General features: G+C 41.8%; 1 protein-coding gene and 2 pseudogenes across 50 annotated transcripts in view; 1 reads left to right on the forward strand and 2 right to left on the reverse strand.

Moving 5' to 3' along the window:
* Positions 1-19,738, reverse strand: part of LOC105480555 (polybromo 1) — a 150,891-nt gene that overhangs the window by 5,660 nt on the left and 125,493 nt on the right. For 24 of the 50 annotated variants that reach the window (XM_071091860.1, XM_071091856.1, XM_071091850.1 and 21 more), the window contains 5 exons: positions 13,922-14,105; positions 13,152-13,362; positions 11,392-11,593; positions 7,870-8,034; positions 4,345-4,500 (listed from right to left, as the gene is read on the reverse strand). In XM_071091860.1, the coding sequence (XP_070947961.1) occupies positions 4,345-4,500; positions 7,870-8,034; positions 11,392-11,593; positions 13,152-13,362; positions 13,922-14,105 (918 nt within the window). The remainder of the gene's footprint in view (positions 1-4,344; positions 4,501-7,869; positions 8,035-11,391; positions 11,594-13,151; positions 13,363-13,921; positions 14,106-19,738) is intronic. The other 26 variants (XM_071091878.1, XM_071091870.1, XM_071091869.1 and 23 more) reach the window with 3 other exon arrangements.
* LOC112426451 (U6 spliceosomal RNA) lies at positions 855-952 on the reverse strand (annotated as a pseudogene).
* On the forward strand, positions 10,207-10,345 carry LOC112426468 (U6atac minor spliceosomal RNA; annotated as a pseudogene).

Consider the following 19,738-nt stretch of genomic DNA (forward strand, 5'->3'; position numbering starts at 1 on the left):
TCTAGGTACTTAAAGTATAATACTAGAACAATCTGTCAGATGTATATCAATTATGGCTTAGAAATGATTTGAACCTTGCATAAAATTCTAGTATTTCTCTAGGTAAGCTATTGTCAGAATATACCTCTACATTCAAGAATATACCTCTACATTTCTTCTGACAACACATTCTCCTGCAACTGAAGCCTGTATTTAATTTCAGCAGAAATGGCACTGGAATCAGGCTCAGCAGTAGGCAATGTGCTAGGACAGTAGGGACACAAGGGAAGAGGCTGTGGAAGTGTATAGTTAAATGAGCTTTGTGAAGGTTGAAGGCAGAGCCTTGCAATCTCCTCCCAGACCATTAGGAGCTGGTTCTAACTGGAGTCACTAGTGCTGGCAGAGAGAGAACATTTCCATCTGATAGAGTAGCACTCTGAAAAGGAATCATCTGAAGTGAAGTAACCTTGTTGCTATCACTTTATATGCAAAATGACAAAGGAACAGAAAGACTTTATGGCCCTACTAGATTTGTACTATGTCCCTGATAGTAATTTTGTAAGCTTCCCTCAGTGAATGCTCACGAGCAATTGTTGTCTCACAGGCACAGCTGATAATAATGAGATGTCCTAAATTTAGAGTCAGAGGCTCTTTTGATTTCAGGGTGCATTCTGCTATTCTGATAAAATACAGAAATAGGCAAGGGAGCCAGTTCATTAAAAACAAATAAATAAACCTAAAACTGTGGTGAACTGTTCTTGAAAACTTAAACAAATGCTGTGTAGAACAATCGAGAGGAGGTAACTTCATAGTGTATAGTCCCTTCGGATTAAAAATCGTGATATTCTGTCCAGGCAGGAGCAGCTCCTCATTCTAAAGTTCAGAACTGTTTCATGAATTTGCATGTCATCCTTGCCCCATGCTCTTCTCCATATTGTTCCAATTTTAGTGTATGTGCTGCTGAAGCGAGCACCAAGGTTCAGAATTGTTAAATGCCACTTCCAGGAAGCGTAAGAGAGCCTCTTATTTGTTAGAAAATAACAAGTAAAAAAGCTTCTGTTTAAAAAGCAGAGAGTTTTATATTCCAAGTACCCAGATGTCCACCCGGATCACCAAAGTAGGATCCTGATGATTATTCGTGAATGAATGAAGAGGTTGTGGTGGGTAAGCTGGTGCTCCAGCAATATATTATTAACTTCTGTGTCCATCACCTCCTGTGCCCAGGACACTCACCCACCTTAGACTCCACAACACGGTGTGGCTCCCTAAACTGTGTAAATCACTGCTTTGCAGGGCAGCACAAACAAATCAGCAAACTCTTCTGCTTCCTCTATTGACAAATGCCATGCTGGGGCAGCTGGTGAGAATGTGAGCTGAGTCACCAGAAGAGCTCAATGAATCCCCTGCTCCTCTAAGCCTGCTCAAACATGTGCATTCGTAGGCACTAACAGGGGGACTTCCCTGACTCCTTGCTTCTTTTTTTTTATTTAAGTAAAATAGATACGGGGTTTCACCATGTTGCCCACTGATCTTGAACTCCTGAGCTCAAAGCAATCCTCCCACTTCAGCCTCAAAAAGTGTCCCGTCATGCCTCCTCAATTCTTTTTTTTTTGAGACGGAGTCTCGCTCTGCCGCCCAGGCTGGAGTGCAGTGGCTGGATCTCAGCTCACTGCAAGCTCCGCCTCCTGGGTTTACGCCATTCTCCTGCCTCAGCCTCCCGAGTAGCTGGGACTACAGGCGCCCGCCACCTCGCCCGGCTAGTTTTTTTTTTTTTTTTGTATTTTTTAGTAGAGATGGGGTTTCACGGTGTTAGCCAGGATGGTCTCGATCTCCTGACCTCGTGATCCGCCCGTCTCGGCCGCCCAAAGTGCTGGGATTACAGGCTTGAGCCACCGCGCCCGGCCATGCCTCCTCAATTCTTTTTTTTTTTTTTTTTTTTTTTTTTGAGACGGAGTCTCGCTTTGTCGCCCAGGCTGGCGTGCAGTGGCCGGATCTCAGCTCACTGCAAGCTCCGCCTCCCGGGTTTACGCCATTCTCCTGCCTCAGCCTCCCGAGTAGCTGGGACTACAGGCGCCCACCACCTCGCCCGGCTAGTTTTTTTTTTGTATTTTTAGTAGAGACGGGGTTTCACCATATTAGCCAGGATGGTCTCGATCTCCTGACCTCGTGATCCGCCCGTCTCGGCCTCCCAAAGTGCTGGGATTACAGGCTTGAGCCACCGCGCCCGGCCACCTCCTCAATTCTAAGCAGGTGTGTTGGGCTTCCCTCAAATTGAATTTAGAATTTCAGGAAGGGGGAAAGGAAGACAGCTATGTCCCAACACCCACCAAAAGACATCTGCAACCTAGAGGGTATTGGTGTTAGACATGGCTCCCACTAAGTGCACCTAGAAGGTGTCAACTCCAGCCTGGTCTTACTGGCTCAGTGATACCCTGTGTCAAGGTGAGAGGGCAAAAAATTAAGGCCAAGTCTACCTGCTATGTGGGAACATTTACCTTATGACTGACTCCTGCTGCAACAGCAATTCACACAGTCCACTGTTTTCATATGAAGCACCTAACCCTACAAACACTTCCTCCTCTGGGAACACCTGGAGCAAATGCTTCTGTGGAATTATGGCTATATTCTAAGCAACACTCACAAACAGTGTGGCTGGAGGCTCCAGACCAGGCCACCAAGTTTGCTCACCCTGCACACTGCTGGGTGCATGATCCAAAGCATCATTTGGTACCCTGCAAAACCCTATCACTGGTAGGTCCAACACTGGTACAAGCAAATTTAACAAGTTTCCACCCACATTTTACCATCTGGGTTGGGCCCTTAGTTGATGTTTTAGGTAATGGACCAAATGCTTTCTGAGTCTTCCAAAGGTCACATTCCCTCCATCTAGATTACTAGCTAAGAGTTCTTTTGCAGATGATGGCAATTAATATGGGAACATGTGATTTTCCTTTCATTCAGGTTTTCTTTAAAATAATCTTTCAACTTGCTAATTCACATTTTAAAGTGAAAATGAATATAGCTATTTCTGGAATCCATTTATATATTTCTATGTAAAAGAACTTCTAAGCTTCTGTTGACAGACAAACCAATATCTACAGCTGGGGGGTAGGCTAGGCTGTTCTTTAATGTCAGGCTTTTTTTTTTTTTTTTGAGACAGGGTCTCACTCTGTCGTTCAGGCTGGAGTGCAGTGGTGGGATCACCACTCACTGTAGCCTCAGTCTCCCCAGGCTCAGGTAATTCTCCCACCTCAGCCTCCTGAGTAGCTGGGACTACAGGCACATGCACCACACCTGGCTAATTTTTCCCTTTTTTTTTTTGAGACGGAGTCTTGCTGTCGCTTAGGCTGGAGTGTAGTGGTGCAATCTCGGCTCACTGCAACATCTGCCTCCCGGGTTCAAGTGATTCTTCTGCCTCAGCCTCTCGAGTAGCTGGGACTACAGGCGCCCCCCAACCACACCCAGCTACTTTTGTATTTTTAGTAGAGACAGGGTTTCACCATACTCGTCAGGCTGGTCTCGAACTCCTGATCTCAAGTGATCCGCCCACCTTGGCCTCCCAAAGTGCTGGGATTACAGGCATGAGCCACCATGCCCGGCCTAACACCTGGCTAATTTTTATAGAGATGGGGTCTCACCAGGTTGCCCAGGCTGGTCTTGAACTCCTGGGCTCAAGTGATCCACCTTCCTCACTCTCTGAAAGTGCTGGGATTACAGGCATGAGCCACTACACCCAGCATGTCATGCCTCTTAGGGAACTTACATACAGAAAACTATTTCAGTGAAAATTCATTGCCTCCCTGCTTTTTGTTCCTAAGGCAGACTGAGTGAAAGATTTCTGAAGAGTTCTACATTAGCAGCTCTGCAATCCCCTTAGAAAGGCTGCTTGAGGAGCCTGGAAGGAGATGGAACAATACTCTATACCCTGTGAGATAAGAATTGCACCAGAGGGAGAAATGCAACTCAGGGTCAAAAAGTGCTTTTATATGTTACTCTGAACTAGCAATTTGGGAAACTTCATTCACTGGTAAGAGGGCACAGCCTTTTAGGCAGTCTGGCTTTTCAAGGACATGTCAAATTAGTTGAGTGGTTATCAATAGAGTATGCCTCTTGTCCCTTGGTTTGCTGAGTCTGGCCTCCACCATGTGTCCTGTGCTGCTGCCAGCATCCAGGTGCACAAGGGCACAAGTGCTGGGCCACCTGCTCAATGCACAGGACATGCCCTGCTGCTGACACCCTTGGGATTCTCAGGGAGGGGAGGCCTGGCCACAGTGGGCCACGGGTGCCTCCTGGAACAACTGGTTGAAAGAGGAAAAAGAGAATATGAAGATGTGATTAATGAGTGAATGAGGATGAAGTTCTTACCCGGTGGTGGGATGCCCGGGAGGCCAGGCACACCTGGCGGAAGATGGTGGGGTGGAGGCCCCCCAGGGTGAAGTGGCTGCATGCTGCCCATGCTAACAAGGCCATCAACTGGGCCCTGCAAAGGTGGAAGGCCTGGCGGATAGCCACCCATCATGCCTTGAAGGACACAACAAATTTCAGACATGCATCATTAACATGCAACATGAGCTAAGTAATAACAACTATCCCCCACATGCACTACCAATGAATAAAGCACCCTTAGTACTGCATGATATAACAGCAATTAGTGCAATTATTTTGTTGCAATAAAGAACAAAATAAAAAGTTACAAATATGAGACCCAACATTTTGGGATGAATTAGTACTTAGTACACTATTATTTGTAGTTATTTTCCCTGGGGTAAATATGCTGCACGTTTTCAGTTAAATAATAATAAAGAGTTCTAGTAACAGCCTTCCCAAGGTCATAATTATTGCAAGCTGTTCAAACAGTGTGACCAGTTCTGCTGACTGCAATTCTAACTGAACAGTATGAACCCCATCATTCCACTCTGCCCACACTCACATGCCTATCATGGGTACACATGAGGGGAAATAGGAATGGAGGGAAATGAGGCGCATAGTCCTGATCACAAAGCATGGTTCTCCAGCTTGGGGGCAGGAATTGTTTAAGACTTCTACATCTACTCCTCCTTTCTAGCCTTACCACTGCTGGTAAGAATGGATTGTGCTTGGGCTTGAGCTGGGGAACAGCTTCTAAGAACCATCACAGTAAATGATATTTCATTCTTTAGATCTAAAAATGTGATAAAGATAAAACCTAAACCCTCCCAAGCCAACCAAGCCCAGGTCACTCAGGAGCCTACACACAGACTTTACGGAGGAATGGCTGGAGAATCAGGCTCTGCTGATACCAGAAAATGCCAAATGCCATCAGTCTCCAAGCTCAAATGTCCTCATATAAACCTTAACAGGGAGCATTTTAATTTGAGGTACACAATTTCTGTGAACAGAGGCTTTTATTCCTTTATTTTCAAACCGTACCTACACATGACAAAATATTTTCCACTGGCTAGAGAAGAGTTTCAGCAAACAAGTATTTTTGGCAGAAGGAATAAATTTAAGAAAAAAATTCAAAATGTCAAGGACTCACCTATCAAAAGACCTTTAAAACCACATGGCATTTTTTTTAAAACAAGAAAAACAACTTGACTTTTCTGGGATTTGTAATGATCATGATGAACAAGAACACAAAGTTCCCCCGAAAAAGGAATCACCTTTGGTCACAGCTTCTTGCAAAGGGAGGGTTGAGGGACTGGTGCCAAACCTCATTTTTATAAAATACTCTTTGTAGAGGGACTCTGTCAAACAGAGGAAAACTTCAGATTCTGAGAATTTTACTCTTGGACTTTCCCTGAAGATTTCAAAGATATTTATTTATAAAAGTTTGGTCTTTTAAGGCTATGAAATTACTAAAAATTCTGAGATCAATTCACCCTGCTTCACTAGTCATACCTAAGCTGACTGACAAACTTAAAATTACTTAAACCAAATTACAAAAATTTGAATAATAATCTCTCTATAATAAGATTATGAGTTTTCATTTCTTTTTAAATGAAGAGTTTGGAGAGTAAAAACTACTTTTGAACAGACACCATCATCTTAATTAAACATGAAGAGATCCAATGCTACCAATCTTTTAACCACACCACCAGTTATAGCTTTTAGGGTTAAGTAGGTGGGAAATTTAAGGATGTTAAGAGGCTTTGCTTTCAATTACAAAAGCCCATCTGAACGCAGCCTTCACGGGCTGTGGTTGAAGAAATTATTAAGAACTGAAAGACATGACACTTGTCTTCATTAAACTGTACTTTGGCATTTATTATCCCAGTCACATGTGTTCAAATGAGCTTCAATGCTTGTAAGCAAAGCTGGTCTCAAGACAGCAACAAGGCTAATAAGTAAGACTCAGGCCCTAAGAAACCTGTAAAACCATGAAAAGTCACCCTCTTAGCTGCAGAGTTCCCCCTGAGGACCAAAGAGTGGTTACTGTAGAAAATGCTTGCTTTTCACTCCCAGGGCCCAGAAGTCTAGACAGCACACCCTAAATAATGGAGCAGGGGCTTTCTAGAGGGACCACCTTCCTCATCCGTAGAGTTCTATAATGTTCTTCCCCAACAGGGAGCTAAAATGCTGCAGCTGCTGTTGTTTTTTTTTTTTTTTTTAATTGTTTTTAGCTGTTTGTATTTACTTTGTTAATGTGTCCCTGGGTTTTGAAGTCAAGGGCACAGTGCCACAACGTCACACATCGAATAGAACAAAACAGGATGTCAATGAGGGAATTCTAACTTTCAAAGTCCCCATGTTCAAGGCCTGATTTCTAAAAACCTCTGGAACCCCATTAACCAAAATGGGCCATGGAATAGAGCAGGCGATTATGAGATTTGTTAGATCAACATCAGTTACACTGAAAGTACTGAAAGCCATGATTCAGATGTGCTTTGGCGAGTGCAACTGCTGAGTTCAGCGACAGTGCATTTGAGAAGTTGCCATCACAAAAGTTAGGAGCGACAATGGAAAAGTTGTCCTATGCTACTCCTCCTTAAAAAGCAAAAACGAAACAGCAAAAACAGCATTCCAACAAGCCTGCCTTGAACAACACTATCTTGGACTTCCTGTGAAAGAGGTCAGACTGCTTGCTTAAGAAGAAACACAGGTGGCTTGTACAGACCTCACCAGGATTGGAGAGATCTCAAAGAAGGGGCCCGAGAAGTGGTCTGCAGGCTTCTCATTGGAGACATGTCAGACAAAGATATTCAATTCAAGAAGAGCCAAATTTGCTATGGCTACCAGAACCAGAGACAACACACACAAGCAAACCACATTCATCATTTTCTTTTTCTTTTTTTTTTAAATATGTGACTGGGATACTAACAGAAAATGCAGTTTAATGTAATTAAATAGAAAAGCATTACAGAGTGGGCACAATGAATTGAATAAGGACTTTGTATTCTATTTAGCAGTCATGCACATTGGTGACCAAGAAAGGATTTACAATTCATTGTCAAAAAATCCTTTTAAATGGTCAGTCTTTTAAGGATGGCTGCAGCAGAACAAGGCAAACTGAATACTGGAATGAGACGGGAAAATCAACACCACCTAAAGACTGGTTTTGTGTTTTCTCTTGGGAGTCCCTCTAGAACAGAATTCAGGGTCTATTTTCATATTTTCTGCTATAGTGCTCTATCAAGAGCAGTCTGGGGTGGAGAACATCACCAGACCATGCCCATAGCCAGGGAAGAGCTGCTCCCTACCAATTACCAGGGCTGGGCCCAGGGCCCATTTCTGGGGCAGAAGGGAGGCATTGCCCGTATGGGAAAGGCAATATAGGACAACACGGATGACTTCAAACTTTGAATCTGTCATGAGAAAAGGCAATAGACTGTGGCCTACTCCTTATTGGAGAAAAAAAAAATGAAGGAATTTCTTAAAGTGGAAAAAAATGGTCTTAGCTCCTGTTTTTACCTGCAACAGGTGTCAACTGCTGATTGAGCATCCCCATTGGTGTTGGTGGTGGCACCACCCCCATGAGAGCCCCCACAGGGGTGCCTGCTCGGGGAGAAGCACTCGGCTGCTGTTGCTGTGCTGCTCGCTCTCTCTCCTGCTGCTCAGCAACTTTAGCTGCCCGCTCTGTAAAGGCATTTCAGATTTTCAATTCTGTTTTTAACCCAGGAATTCAAAATACCATCCATTGCATTCAACAGGACTAGTAAAAACACAGGCAACAGTTCTGTCTCAAGGGAAGGAACAGTAGATGACTAGTCTCAACACAGGAGGAGTCGGGCCGATTTCACTCGGTAACCTAGAGTCCAGCTTTCCTATCCCATCTTGAGAACTGGTCTGCAAAGATTTCAAGAATGTTAAGACTGCAACACACATTCAGAAAGCACAGGTTTTATGTAAACACGTCACCAGCATAACCACCATGGTTAATCTCACGAGGCACCCTGAAGATGAGAAGCGCTACCATTATTCTAGTATTAATAGCATTACAGATTATTTATAATTTCAACATGAAGCAATTCCATGGCCCATTATAATTTTTGGTACAATTGTTACTTACTATATATATTTCCTGATTCTTTGTACCCAATTTTACTTAGATTTGAGGACTCATGATGAGTGTCATGGGGTTTAGCAGCTGAAGAAAATTAACTCTGTAAGGGAAAAGTAGCTGACTGCCTCCTTCAGAAGGTTTTAGGGAAACAACTAATTTCTACATTCTAATGAAGCAAAGAAGTCATGTTTAATAAACCCCAAAGGAAAAAAATGCATTATACTTCAGGCTACAATCATCAGAAGCAGAGAATTATATATACGCGTATGTAGCAATGGACAATGTACTGAAAGAACCAGGTTTCCTGAAGCTGAGCACTTCAATACTGACCATAAACCACCCTAAGTCAATGAAAATTCCAGAGCCCCTCTTATTTCATTCAAAATGCAAAAAGAGCATTTGCTGTGGCAGTTCTGGGCCGTAGAATACGTCCTGCTACCTCCCCACTCCCGGCCCTGAGCTACTCTGTTTGCATCTCCAGAGCCGGGAGCTCCAATGATCATGTTTCCAGTCTTTTTGGGAGCTAGCAAACTGAACCCCTACTGAAGAACTCCTGAAATGTTGTATTTCCAAAGCTCCCACGATACAGGGTTTCTTGTCTCACCATTCATAAATAGAAGATCCCCCCACTCATCGCATAGGCAAATGGAGGCTGGGAGACAGGCAGTCACTTGTCCAAGGATATAGAGAGAACCAGCAACCTATGGCCCTAACTCCTGATATCACACTCCAACTGCCACACATAAACCCTCCAACATGGAACTCAACACCACTGATTTGAGGAGGGGGAAAATAGCTCAAGGTCATATAGCTTTACAGAGAATCAAGAAGCTACAGCTCCAGTCCTCCTTTAAGAATATGAAAGTCAAGCAATCAAAGGCCTCTTGGCTGTGACAGAGTTGCCTGCATAGCCTTATCATCACTAAGACTGTCCTAGTTTACAGACCCTTTGTACAACGAGTATGAGAGAGGAAGGCCATTTGAACAAACTATTTACTTGAGATAGCAGAAAAAAAAAAAAAAAAAAAAAAATCGACCTAGAGTCCCACTTCAAATTCTAGTATTTTCATTATACAAGTGACACAGTAAAGTGGGAAAGCAAAAAAATGAAATGGAAAAAAAAAAAATAATAAGGCCTATGGATTGAATATTGGACTGGCTACCCAAACTCCAAACTTTGGGTTTTGAATTCAACGAGAGAAAACATCAAAAGTTCAGATTTTATGTCTCAGGTAGATGCTGCTGAGTCATGTAACTCCCCCCTCACTAGGTTCTCACTCACTTTCAGACTCCTCTTTGAATTTGGAAGAATGTTCCAGACACCATCACCTCTCCCTGTCTTCAGTCCTACTCCAGTGTTTTTACCTTCACAGTATCTTCAGGTATCTCTCTCCTGCTCACACTCTAAATAACCAGCCACCCAGCACTGGCTTCATTTGCCTTGCTGCTGCTGCTGCTGTGTTGCTCATTCAGCAATATCCATGTGAGTTTAATTTCCAACACTCCTCCAGCTCAGTGGTATAGTAGGTCTTAACTTTCAATTAGGTCAGAAATAGCAAAGCTCCACAAAGTTCTAGGTTCTTATGGAACTGACTAGCGTTTTTCAAAGAATATTCTGCAAAATATTAGTTCTTTAGGATATTCATAGGTACTACATAAATACCTAGTCAAATTTCAGAAAACGCCAGATAATATAAAACAGGTTATTTACCGGCGGTCTTAAAGTCTTTAATATGGGAATATGCGTGTTGTATGAAAGGAGTGAAGGCGAGCACTCCCCTTGATAAGGATAGAAGAGGGCCTCGGGCCTGACAACACACATACAGGAATATGCACCATAAGTTTCCACAAGAGAGAGTTTGGAATGCTTCTCAAACTGGTTTTGCCACAGAATGTTTTCTGGCTAAACATCTTGCAGGATTAGGATTCTCTGCAGAAGATTCTTGGAGAAGCCTGTCAGATAATTTCATAGTAATCAATCAATTATAATAAATGATTTTTTTTTTAAAGAAGTTTCTTTGGAGACTTCGTAAATTTTAATAAAAGGGGCAACCTAAATAATTAATATATGTTTGTCAGAAAATAACAGAACTGTACCACCTAAGAAGAGTAATGGTTGACCATTGTAGAGAGGAGCTCTAAACTGGCAAAATGAACCAATATATAAAATTCCAGATGGAAAAAGTACAGCTCAAAGGGCAATAGTACTGCCTAATCTAATGTTTACTACTAATTTCTTTACTAAATCCATGTCTGATATTAAAAACAAAAACAAAAACCCAACAACAAAAAACAAAAAGTCTCAAGTATTTGTCTCTAAATGGCTAAGAACCACCAAATTCTTGAATGACAGCTCATTGCCCAAAGTGATTTACTTAGAATAAAAGGAAAATAAAGGCAGTTGAGCTTTACAAAAAAGACCCAAATACCTTAGACGTAGCTATGAATACAGACACAGTATAGGCCAGGACTGACCTAGGAAACCAAGCACTTTGGCAAAGACTCAGCCTGAAGTTTAAATATATGGCTTACCAAGAGCTGTAACAGAAGATCACTGATTTTAAGAGGCCCTTTGCAGATGAATTTTAATTAAAATTATATTTAACATCATTGTGCAATCATTCCCTAGCTCAACATGTGTGCTTACAGGGCTCAATGAAAGAAAAAAATCATGCAATTTTTAGTAGCAAAATATTTTGGAGAAATTTGCAGGGGAAAATACAACACCAGGATCAGAGGCCAAGTCAGGGGCAGTGCTCTGCTCAGTCAGGACAAGGCTGGCATCTAAAATGGCTGGGTGCCATTTAGAACAGTCCCCAAAATAAAGTTCATGTGCAAGTGATAAGAACGAGAGTAAAACCTGTCTGCACGCGTGCATTCCTGAAACACCCCCTTGCTTTGAAAGACAGTTGTGCCTAGGCTCTATTTACCTTCATATTCTGCTTTCTTGGCTGTCTCAAGATTTCTCCATTCTGTCCCCACAAGGCGGCTGAGCTCCCCGAAAGAGTAGTCTGGGTGTTGGGCCTTAATCACAGCCCTCATCTCACTGCTGAACAGGATGTAGCCACTCATGTTGATTTTCCGTTTGGAGCCTTCCTTCTTTGCACTGCCTTTGGCAGACTTTGGGGTAGACTGTAAGACAGAAAGGTCTTATGGTGCATCAAAACACTACATTTGGTTAACTGCTCAAAATCTCAGAAGCCAGCTGGCTCACGTCTGTAATCCCAGCCCTTTGTGAGGCTGAGGCGGGCGGATCACGAGGTCAAGAGATCGAGACCATCCTGGCTAACACAGTGAAACCCCGTGTCTACTAAAAAAAAATACAAAAAGTTAGCCGGGCGTGGTGGCAGGTGCCTGTAGTCCCAGCTACTCAGGAGGCTGAGGCAGGAGAATGGCGTGAACCGGGGAGGCGGAGCTTGCAGTGAGCTGAGACCGTGCCACTGTACTTAAATTTCAGAAGCCAGGAACATGTGATTCAACAGTTACTGCTTTATTGACATGTTTGGTTCACAGCTGGCTATTTTCTTGATCAAAACACACCTCTTCCTTACCTATTACCATGTAAGAAATAAATGAAAGTTTCGCTGAATTCCACGGCTGCAATCTGTAATGGTGACCTCACAATTAAGTCTTGAGAAAATTCTTTTTTTTTTTTTTGATATAGGGTCTTGCTCTGTCACCACGCTGGAGTACAGTGGTGCAGTCATAGCTCACTGAAGCCTTGATCTACCAGGCTCAAGTGATTCTCCTGCCTCAGCCTGCTGAGTAGCTGGGACTACAGGTGTGCATCACCATGCCTAATTTTTTTTTTTTTTTTTGAGACGGAGTCTCGCTCTGTCGCCCAGACTGGAGTGCAGTGGCCGGATCTCAGCTCACTGCAAGCTCCGTCTCCCGGGTTTACGCCATTCTCCTGCCTCAGCCTCCCGAGTAGCTGGGACTACAAGCACCCGCCACCTTGCCTGGCTAGTTTTTTTGTATTTTTTAGTAGAGATGGGGTTTCACCATGTTAGCCAGGACGGTCTCGATCTCCTGACCTCATGATCCACCTGTCTTGGCCTCCCAAAGTGCTGGGATTACAGGCTTGAGCCACCGCGCCCAGCCTACTAATTTTAAAAATTTTTAGTAGAGATGAGATTTCACTATGTTGCCCAAGCTGGTCTTGAACTCCTGAGCTCAAATGATCCTCCTGCCTTGGCCTCCCAAAGTGCTGGGATTATAGACATGAGCCACCATGCCTGGCCAAGTCTTGTAAAAATTCTGAATGAGAAAAAAATAAACCAACAGAGATCATCTCAACCAAAAGATAAGGTCCTACATAAGGAGAGATTAAAAAGACATGGGTAATAAAAGCTAAAGACAAACAGGGTGATGTTGCTCCTTATTGCTTTTCTTCAGCACAAGGAAGAGTCTTCTAACTAAGCCTGCCATTAAAATAGCTACGAAATTTTAAAGATATTAATTTTAAATTAATGGTATTAATATAATTATTAATGGGATAATGACATAATTTTTGTCAATTAAAAATAAATGAGTAAATCATGGCACTGACAAATTAAAAACTGTTCCTTCCTGTAGAATTCTAAGTTAAAGTTCACATATGGAGGGGCTGGATGTCACTTTACTTTGGTTTTGAGTCTGCTGCAAACCAAAGGTGGTAATAAGACAAGTAACAGGAACTTGTCACCTTCACCTGTGGGGGTGTGTAGGGCATGAGGTCCAGCTCACTGGCCAGGGGGGTCTGAAGTTGAGGTAGAGAAGGAGGTTCAATGACCTCACTATCTTCTTCACCCATCTCTTCAATATCATCATCTCCACCTTCTAACTCGGCAAATTTAGCTTCTAGCAACTGGATCTTCTTTTCCAACAAAGGTGATGGCTCCTTCTGAGGAACAATTGGTTTTCTGAAAAAAGTGACATAAAAAACCTAAAATCACCTAATGCCCCTCCAGAATGAGCCGGAAAGCAGTGTTCCACCTTAACAACTACAAGTGACTTCTTGCAATCTGCAATATATGCTCTAAAGTCAGCATGGAAAGACTTTAAATGTGTGTTTATGAAATTACTTCTACTTAGAGATGTTTGTTTTTAAATAATTATACTGAATATCCACAAAAGCATTGTGTCCAAAGTTGGGATCTAGTTGCCTATATATAGCAAAAAGAGTTTTCATAATCTGTGGAACTGAGAAATCTCCTAACAGACAGGATATAAACCAGAACTAAGTGTTTCTGCCTCATTCCACAATTACTGGAGTCTACGCCAAGGGCACTATTAGAGCAGCTACCAGGTCCCAGCAGATTATGAAGTCTTTCCTTTAATCTTTAACTGAATAAAGATTTTCTATTTGAAATATTTACTACTCTAGTTTAAGATCTAATAAAAAATTAAAAACACTAGACTACACTATATTGGTATTAGTTAATGGAAGTGCTCTTTTTTCCTTAGTTTTTCAAGCTTTACCTGAAGTAGTAAATTTCATCATCTACCACTTTAGCAGAGAGTGAAAACCTCTTCAATCCTTTGAATTTCTTCATCTGCTTGTCACTCTCATTGTAGCGGCTCTCACAAAGCAGAATGTCATTTTCTGGTATTTCAGTTGGCCTGCAGGAGAGGAAGTCCTTGAATGACAACACAGCACACTTTCCTGAAAGAGAAAATTAGGAAGAAATTAAAGGAGTAAACTGTGGTCATAGTTAATAATTGTTTTATTATTTTTGGATGAATACATTCATATAATTAAAAATTTAAAAGATATGAAAGGCATGGTGGCTTACACCTGTAATCCCAGCACTTTGAGAGGCTGAGGTGGGCAGATCTCTTGAGCTCAGGAGTTTGAGACCAGCCTGGGCAACATAGTGAGACCCCCAACTTCTACAAAAAATCCAAAAAATTAGCCGGGTGTGGTGGTGCATGCCTGTAGTCCCAGCTACTTGGGAGGCTGAGGTGGGAATCATCTGAGTCAGGGAAGTCTGAGTGTGAGGCTACCGTGAGCTGTGATTGCACTACTGCACTCCAGCCTGGGTGATAGAGTGAGACCCTATGTCAAGAAAGAAAGAAAAAAAAAAAGACACAAAACGATATGTATTGGCATAAGGATAGAATATACAGGTCAACAGAATAGAACTGAAAGTGTAGAAATAAACCAATATAATAGGGCTTTTATGGGCAAGTGATTTTTAATAAGGGTTCCAAGACAATTCAATGGGGGAAAGAATACTCTTTTCAACAGATGGTACGGTAACAGGACAAGTAGATTTCCACTTCTGCACATGAATGCAGTTGAATTCCTACCTCCTATCATATATAAAAATTAATTTGGCCAGGTGCAGTGGCTCATGCCTGTAATCCCAGTACTTTGGAGAAGTTCAGGCAGGCGAATCATGAGGTCAAGAGATCGAGACCATCCTGGCCAACATGATGAAACCCCTGTCTCTACTAAAAATACAAAAATTAGCTGGGCGTGGTGGTGTGCACCTGTAGTCCCAGCTACTCAGGAGGCTGAGGCAGGAAAATCGCTTGAACCTGGGAGGCGCAGGTTGCAGAGAGCTAAGATGACGCCACTGCACTCAAGCCTGAGCGAAGGAGCGAGACTCCGTTTAAAAAAAAAAAAAAAATTAATTCAAAATGGGCTGGGTGCAGTGGCTCACGTCTGTAATCCCAGCCCTTTGGGAAGCCAAGGCGGGTGGATCACCTGAGGTCAGGAGTTCGAGACCAGCCTGACCAACATGATGAAACTTCGTCTCTACTAAAAACACAAAAAAATTAGCTGGGCGTGGTGGTGCAATCCTGTAAGCCCAGCTACTCAGGAGGTTAAGGCAGGAGAATTGCTTGAACCCGGGAGGCAGAGGCTGCAGTGAGCCAAGAGCACCCCACTGCACTCCAGCCTGGGCAACAGAACGAGACTCAGTCACAAAAAAAAAAAAAAAAAAAAAAAAGGGTTTTATCAAAATTAAGAACTTCTGTGCTCCAAAGGATACTACAAAAAAAGTAAAAAGATGAGCCATAGAAGAAAATATTTGCAAATCATATATCTAGTAAGAGTCTAGTATATAGAATATATATTTCTACAACTCAACATTAAGACAAATACATAATGCAATTTAAAAATGTGCAAAAGATATAAATTGACATGTCTCTAAAAAAAGACATACAAATGTCCAATAGGCACATGAAACAATGCTTAACATCATTCATCATCAGGGAAATGCAAATCAAAATGGCAATGAAATACTACTTCACACCCCATTAAGATGCCTGTATTAAAAAAAAAACCCAAAACAGAAAATAACAAGTGGTGGCAAGGATGTGAAGAAAATGGAACCCTTATATCTTGGTGGGACTGTAAAATGGTGCAGCTGCTGTGGAAAATAGTTAGGCAGTTGCTCCAAAAAGTTAAACACTGAGTTACCATAAGACCTAGCAATTCTATTTCTAGGTATATATCTAAAAGAAATCAGAGGATCAAATACTTGTACACCACTGATAAGAGCAGTTTTACTCACAATAGCTAAAATGTGAAAACAACCTACATGTCCATTAACAGATGTAGTATACATATAATGGAATATACAGCCTTAGGAATAAAATTCTGATATATGGTATAACATGGATAAGCCTTGAAAACATTATGCTAAATATACCAGATACAAAGGGACAAATATTGCATGATTCCACTTACATGCAGTATCTAGAATAGGCAAAATTCATGAACAAAAAGTAGAACAGAGATTCCTAGGGCCAGGGGGAAGGGGAAAATAAAGAGCTGTTTAACGGGTACAAAGTTTTTATTTGGGATAATGAAAAAATTCTAGAAATGAACGGTGGCGATGGCTGTACAGTATTGTCAATGGACTTAAAGCCACTGAACTGTGTATTTAAAAATAGTTAAGGTTGGGCGTGGTAATCCTAGCACTTTGGGAGGCCAAGGTGGGCGGATCACCTGAGGTCAGGAGTTTGAGACCAGCACCACCAACATGGCGAAACCTCGTCTCTACTAAAAATACAAAAATTAGCCAGGCGTGGTGGCATGCACCTGTAATCCCAGTTACTCAGGAGGCTGAGGCAGGAGAATCACTTGAACCTGGGAGGCAGAGGTTGCGGGCAGCCGAGACTATGCCACTGACTCCAGCCTGGGTGACAGAGAAAGACTCCGTCTCCAAAAAAAAAAAAAAAAAGCCGCTGACTCCAGCCTGGGTGGCAAAGACTCCTTCTCAAAAAAAAAAAAAAAAAAAAAGTTAAAATGATGAATTTTATGACATATATAAAACAATAAAAAACTTCCATAAATGGCAGCATATTACTTAAAACTCTTTTGCACCTGAATTTTGTCACAAAATAATATGTCTTGGAGATCACGGCTTGTATGAATGTACCAAGTTTATTCAACTAGTTCCCTGTTGATGGATATCTATGTTGTTTCCCAATGTTTGCTCTTCTGCTGATGCTAAATAATACTGAAATAAGTAATTTAAGACATATCAATTTGCACATAGGTGAATACATCTGAAGCATAAATTTCTAGAAGTATAAAAGCTGAGTCAAAGGGTATGTATACACTTTTTAAATTTTTGTAAGTATTATCAAATTGCCTTCCATAAAGGGTGCCCTAATTCACAGACTACCACAAAGTAGGTAGATACCATTTCCTCATGCTGTTGTCAACTAGTGAGAAACGTTTTCTGTATCTTTGACAATTTGATACGTAATCTGAAAAAAAAAAGAAGAAAAAGAAAGGAAAAAAATATCTGGGTAGCTTTAACTGGCATTTCTCTAATGGCTGAGGTTGGGTATATTTTCTTTTCTTTTTTTTTTTGATCTCAGCTCACCGCAGCCTCTGCCTCCCGGGTTCAAGCAATTATCCTGCCTCAGCCTCCCGAGTAGCTGGGATTACAGGCGTGTGCCACCATGACTGGCTAATTTTTTTTTTTTTTTTTTAGTAGAAATGGGGTTTCACCGTGTTGGCCAGGCTGGTCTCGAACTCCTGACCTCAGGTGATCCGCCTCCCAAAGTGCTGGGATTACAGGCGTGAGCCACCGTGCCCAGCCAGGTATATTTTCATTTGTTTAAGAATCACTGGTAGTTTCTTTTTTTTTTTTAAGATGGAGTCTCGCTCTGTCACTCAGGCTGGAGCGCAGTGGTGCGATTCTGGCTCACTGCAACCTCTGCCTCAGTCTCCCGAGTAGCTGGGACTACAGATGCCTACCAACATGTCCAGCTAATTTTTGTAGTTTTAGTACAGACAAGGTTTCACCATGCTGGCCAGGCTGGTCTCCAAATCCTGACCTCAAGTGATCCGCCCACCTCGGCCTCCCAAAGTGCTGGCATTATAGGCGTGAGTCATCACACTGGGCCCTAGTAATTTATTTCTGCTCTCCCTTATCTTCTTTGTCCATTTTCCTGCTGGATGTTGATCTTCATCTAATTGCTTTATAGGAGCTCTTCATCTACAAGGAAAATCAGATCTTTGTCTATGATAAACATTGCAAATATTTTCTCAAGATTGTCATTTTTGTTTTTGCCAGTTTTGGTCGTATAGATATTTTCCATTTTTATATAGTTGAATTTATCAGTATTTTATTGTATGAGTTCTGGCTTTTATGTCAGAGATTAACAAAATTTCTTTCCCATGGTTTCTTTTGGTATATTTGTTAATTTTATGTTTATTTAAATTTATAATTCATCTGGGAATCTATCTTGAAGTTAAGATGTGGGATATGGCTACAATTTTATTTTTCCAAGTGCTTACTGAATTTCCAAACACCATTTAGAGAAAAATACATCTTTCCCCACTTATCTGATATGCCACTTTTACCATATATTATATTTGCTAAACTTTCTATTTTGTTCAAATAACCTGTTTACTCATATATAGTTTTAATTGTTATAGTGCTAAAAGTTTTAATATCTGGTAAGGACAGATCCCCTTTCACTATACTTTTCAGAATTTTCCTGAGTTTTTCTGTTTTTGAGACAGGGTCTCACTTTGTTGCCCAGCCTGGAGTGCAGTGGTAAGATGACAGCTGCTCACTGCAGCCTCAATCTCCCTGGCTCAAGTGATCCGCACACCTCAGCCCCCCACCCCGGGTAGCTGCGACTACAGGCAAGTGCTACTTAGCTAATTTTTGTACTTTTTGTAGAAATCGGGTTTTGCCATCTTGCCCAGGCTGGTCTCAAACTCCTAGGCTCAAGTGATCCACCCACCTCGGCCTCCCAAAGTGCTGGGATTGATAACAGGAGTGAGCCACTGTGCCCGATCCTAAGTTTCTTTAAAAAAAAAAAAAAAAAAAAAATATATATATATATATATATTTAAAAAATATATATATATATATTTGAGATGGAGTCTTGCTCTGTCGCCCAGGCCGAGTGCAGTGGCGCGATCTCGGCTCACTGCAAGCTCTGCCTCCCAGGTTCATGCCATTCTCCTGCCTCAGCCTCCCAAGAAGCTGGGACTACAGGTGCCCACCACCACGCCCTGCTAATTTTTTGTATTTTTAATAGAGACAGGGCTTCACCATGTTATTGAGGATGGTCATGATCTCCTGACCTCGTGATCCGCCTGCCTCGGCCTCCCAAAGTGCTGGCATTACAGGCATGAGCCACCGCGCCTGGCCTTCAATATGATTTTTAAAATGAGTTCATGTAGTATCAACTTCCTCACAAGCAAATTCCCACTGGCATATCTAATGGGATCATATTAAAGATTAATTTAGGGAGGATGGACATCTTTATGACGTTGAAACCTATCTAGGCCTATGGTATTGCTTTGCAATTTGTTCAAGCATTCATTCAATAACATTTTAAAAGTTTTTTCATACAGATGTGGCATATATCTTGTTAAGTTTATCTAAGGTATTTTATCTTACTAGTACTGAATCTTTTAAGATAATAGATTTGTTATTTATTTATATTCAATCATCTTACTTCTCTTACTGTTTGCCATGATTTCTTAGTTGATGCTCTTGATTTTTCACCTCCTTACTTTTCTTATTTTAGACTTCTGTTTCTTCTAACTCCACTGGCTAATACCTCTAGAATAATGTTAAGTAAGTGTGATAAGGACATCCCTATTTTGTTTCTTTTCTTTTTTTTTTTTCTGAGGCAGAGTCTTGCTCTGTTGCTAGGCTGCAGTGTAGTGCCTCAACCTTGGCTCACTGCAACCTCCACCTCCCGAGTTCAAGTGATTCTCTTGCTTCAGCCTCCCCAGTAGCTGGGGTTAAAGGCACCTGCCACCACACCCAGCTAATTTTTATATTTTTAGTAGAGATGGAGTTTCAC

The sequence above is a fragment of the Macaca nemestrina genome, chromosome 2 (genome assembly GCF_043159975.1).
Source record: "Macaca nemestrina isolate mMacNem1 chromosome 2, mMacNem.hap1, whole genome shotgun sequence".
Lineage (NCBI taxonomy): Eukaryota > Metazoa > Chordata > Mammalia > Primates > Cercopithecidae > Macaca > Macaca nemestrina.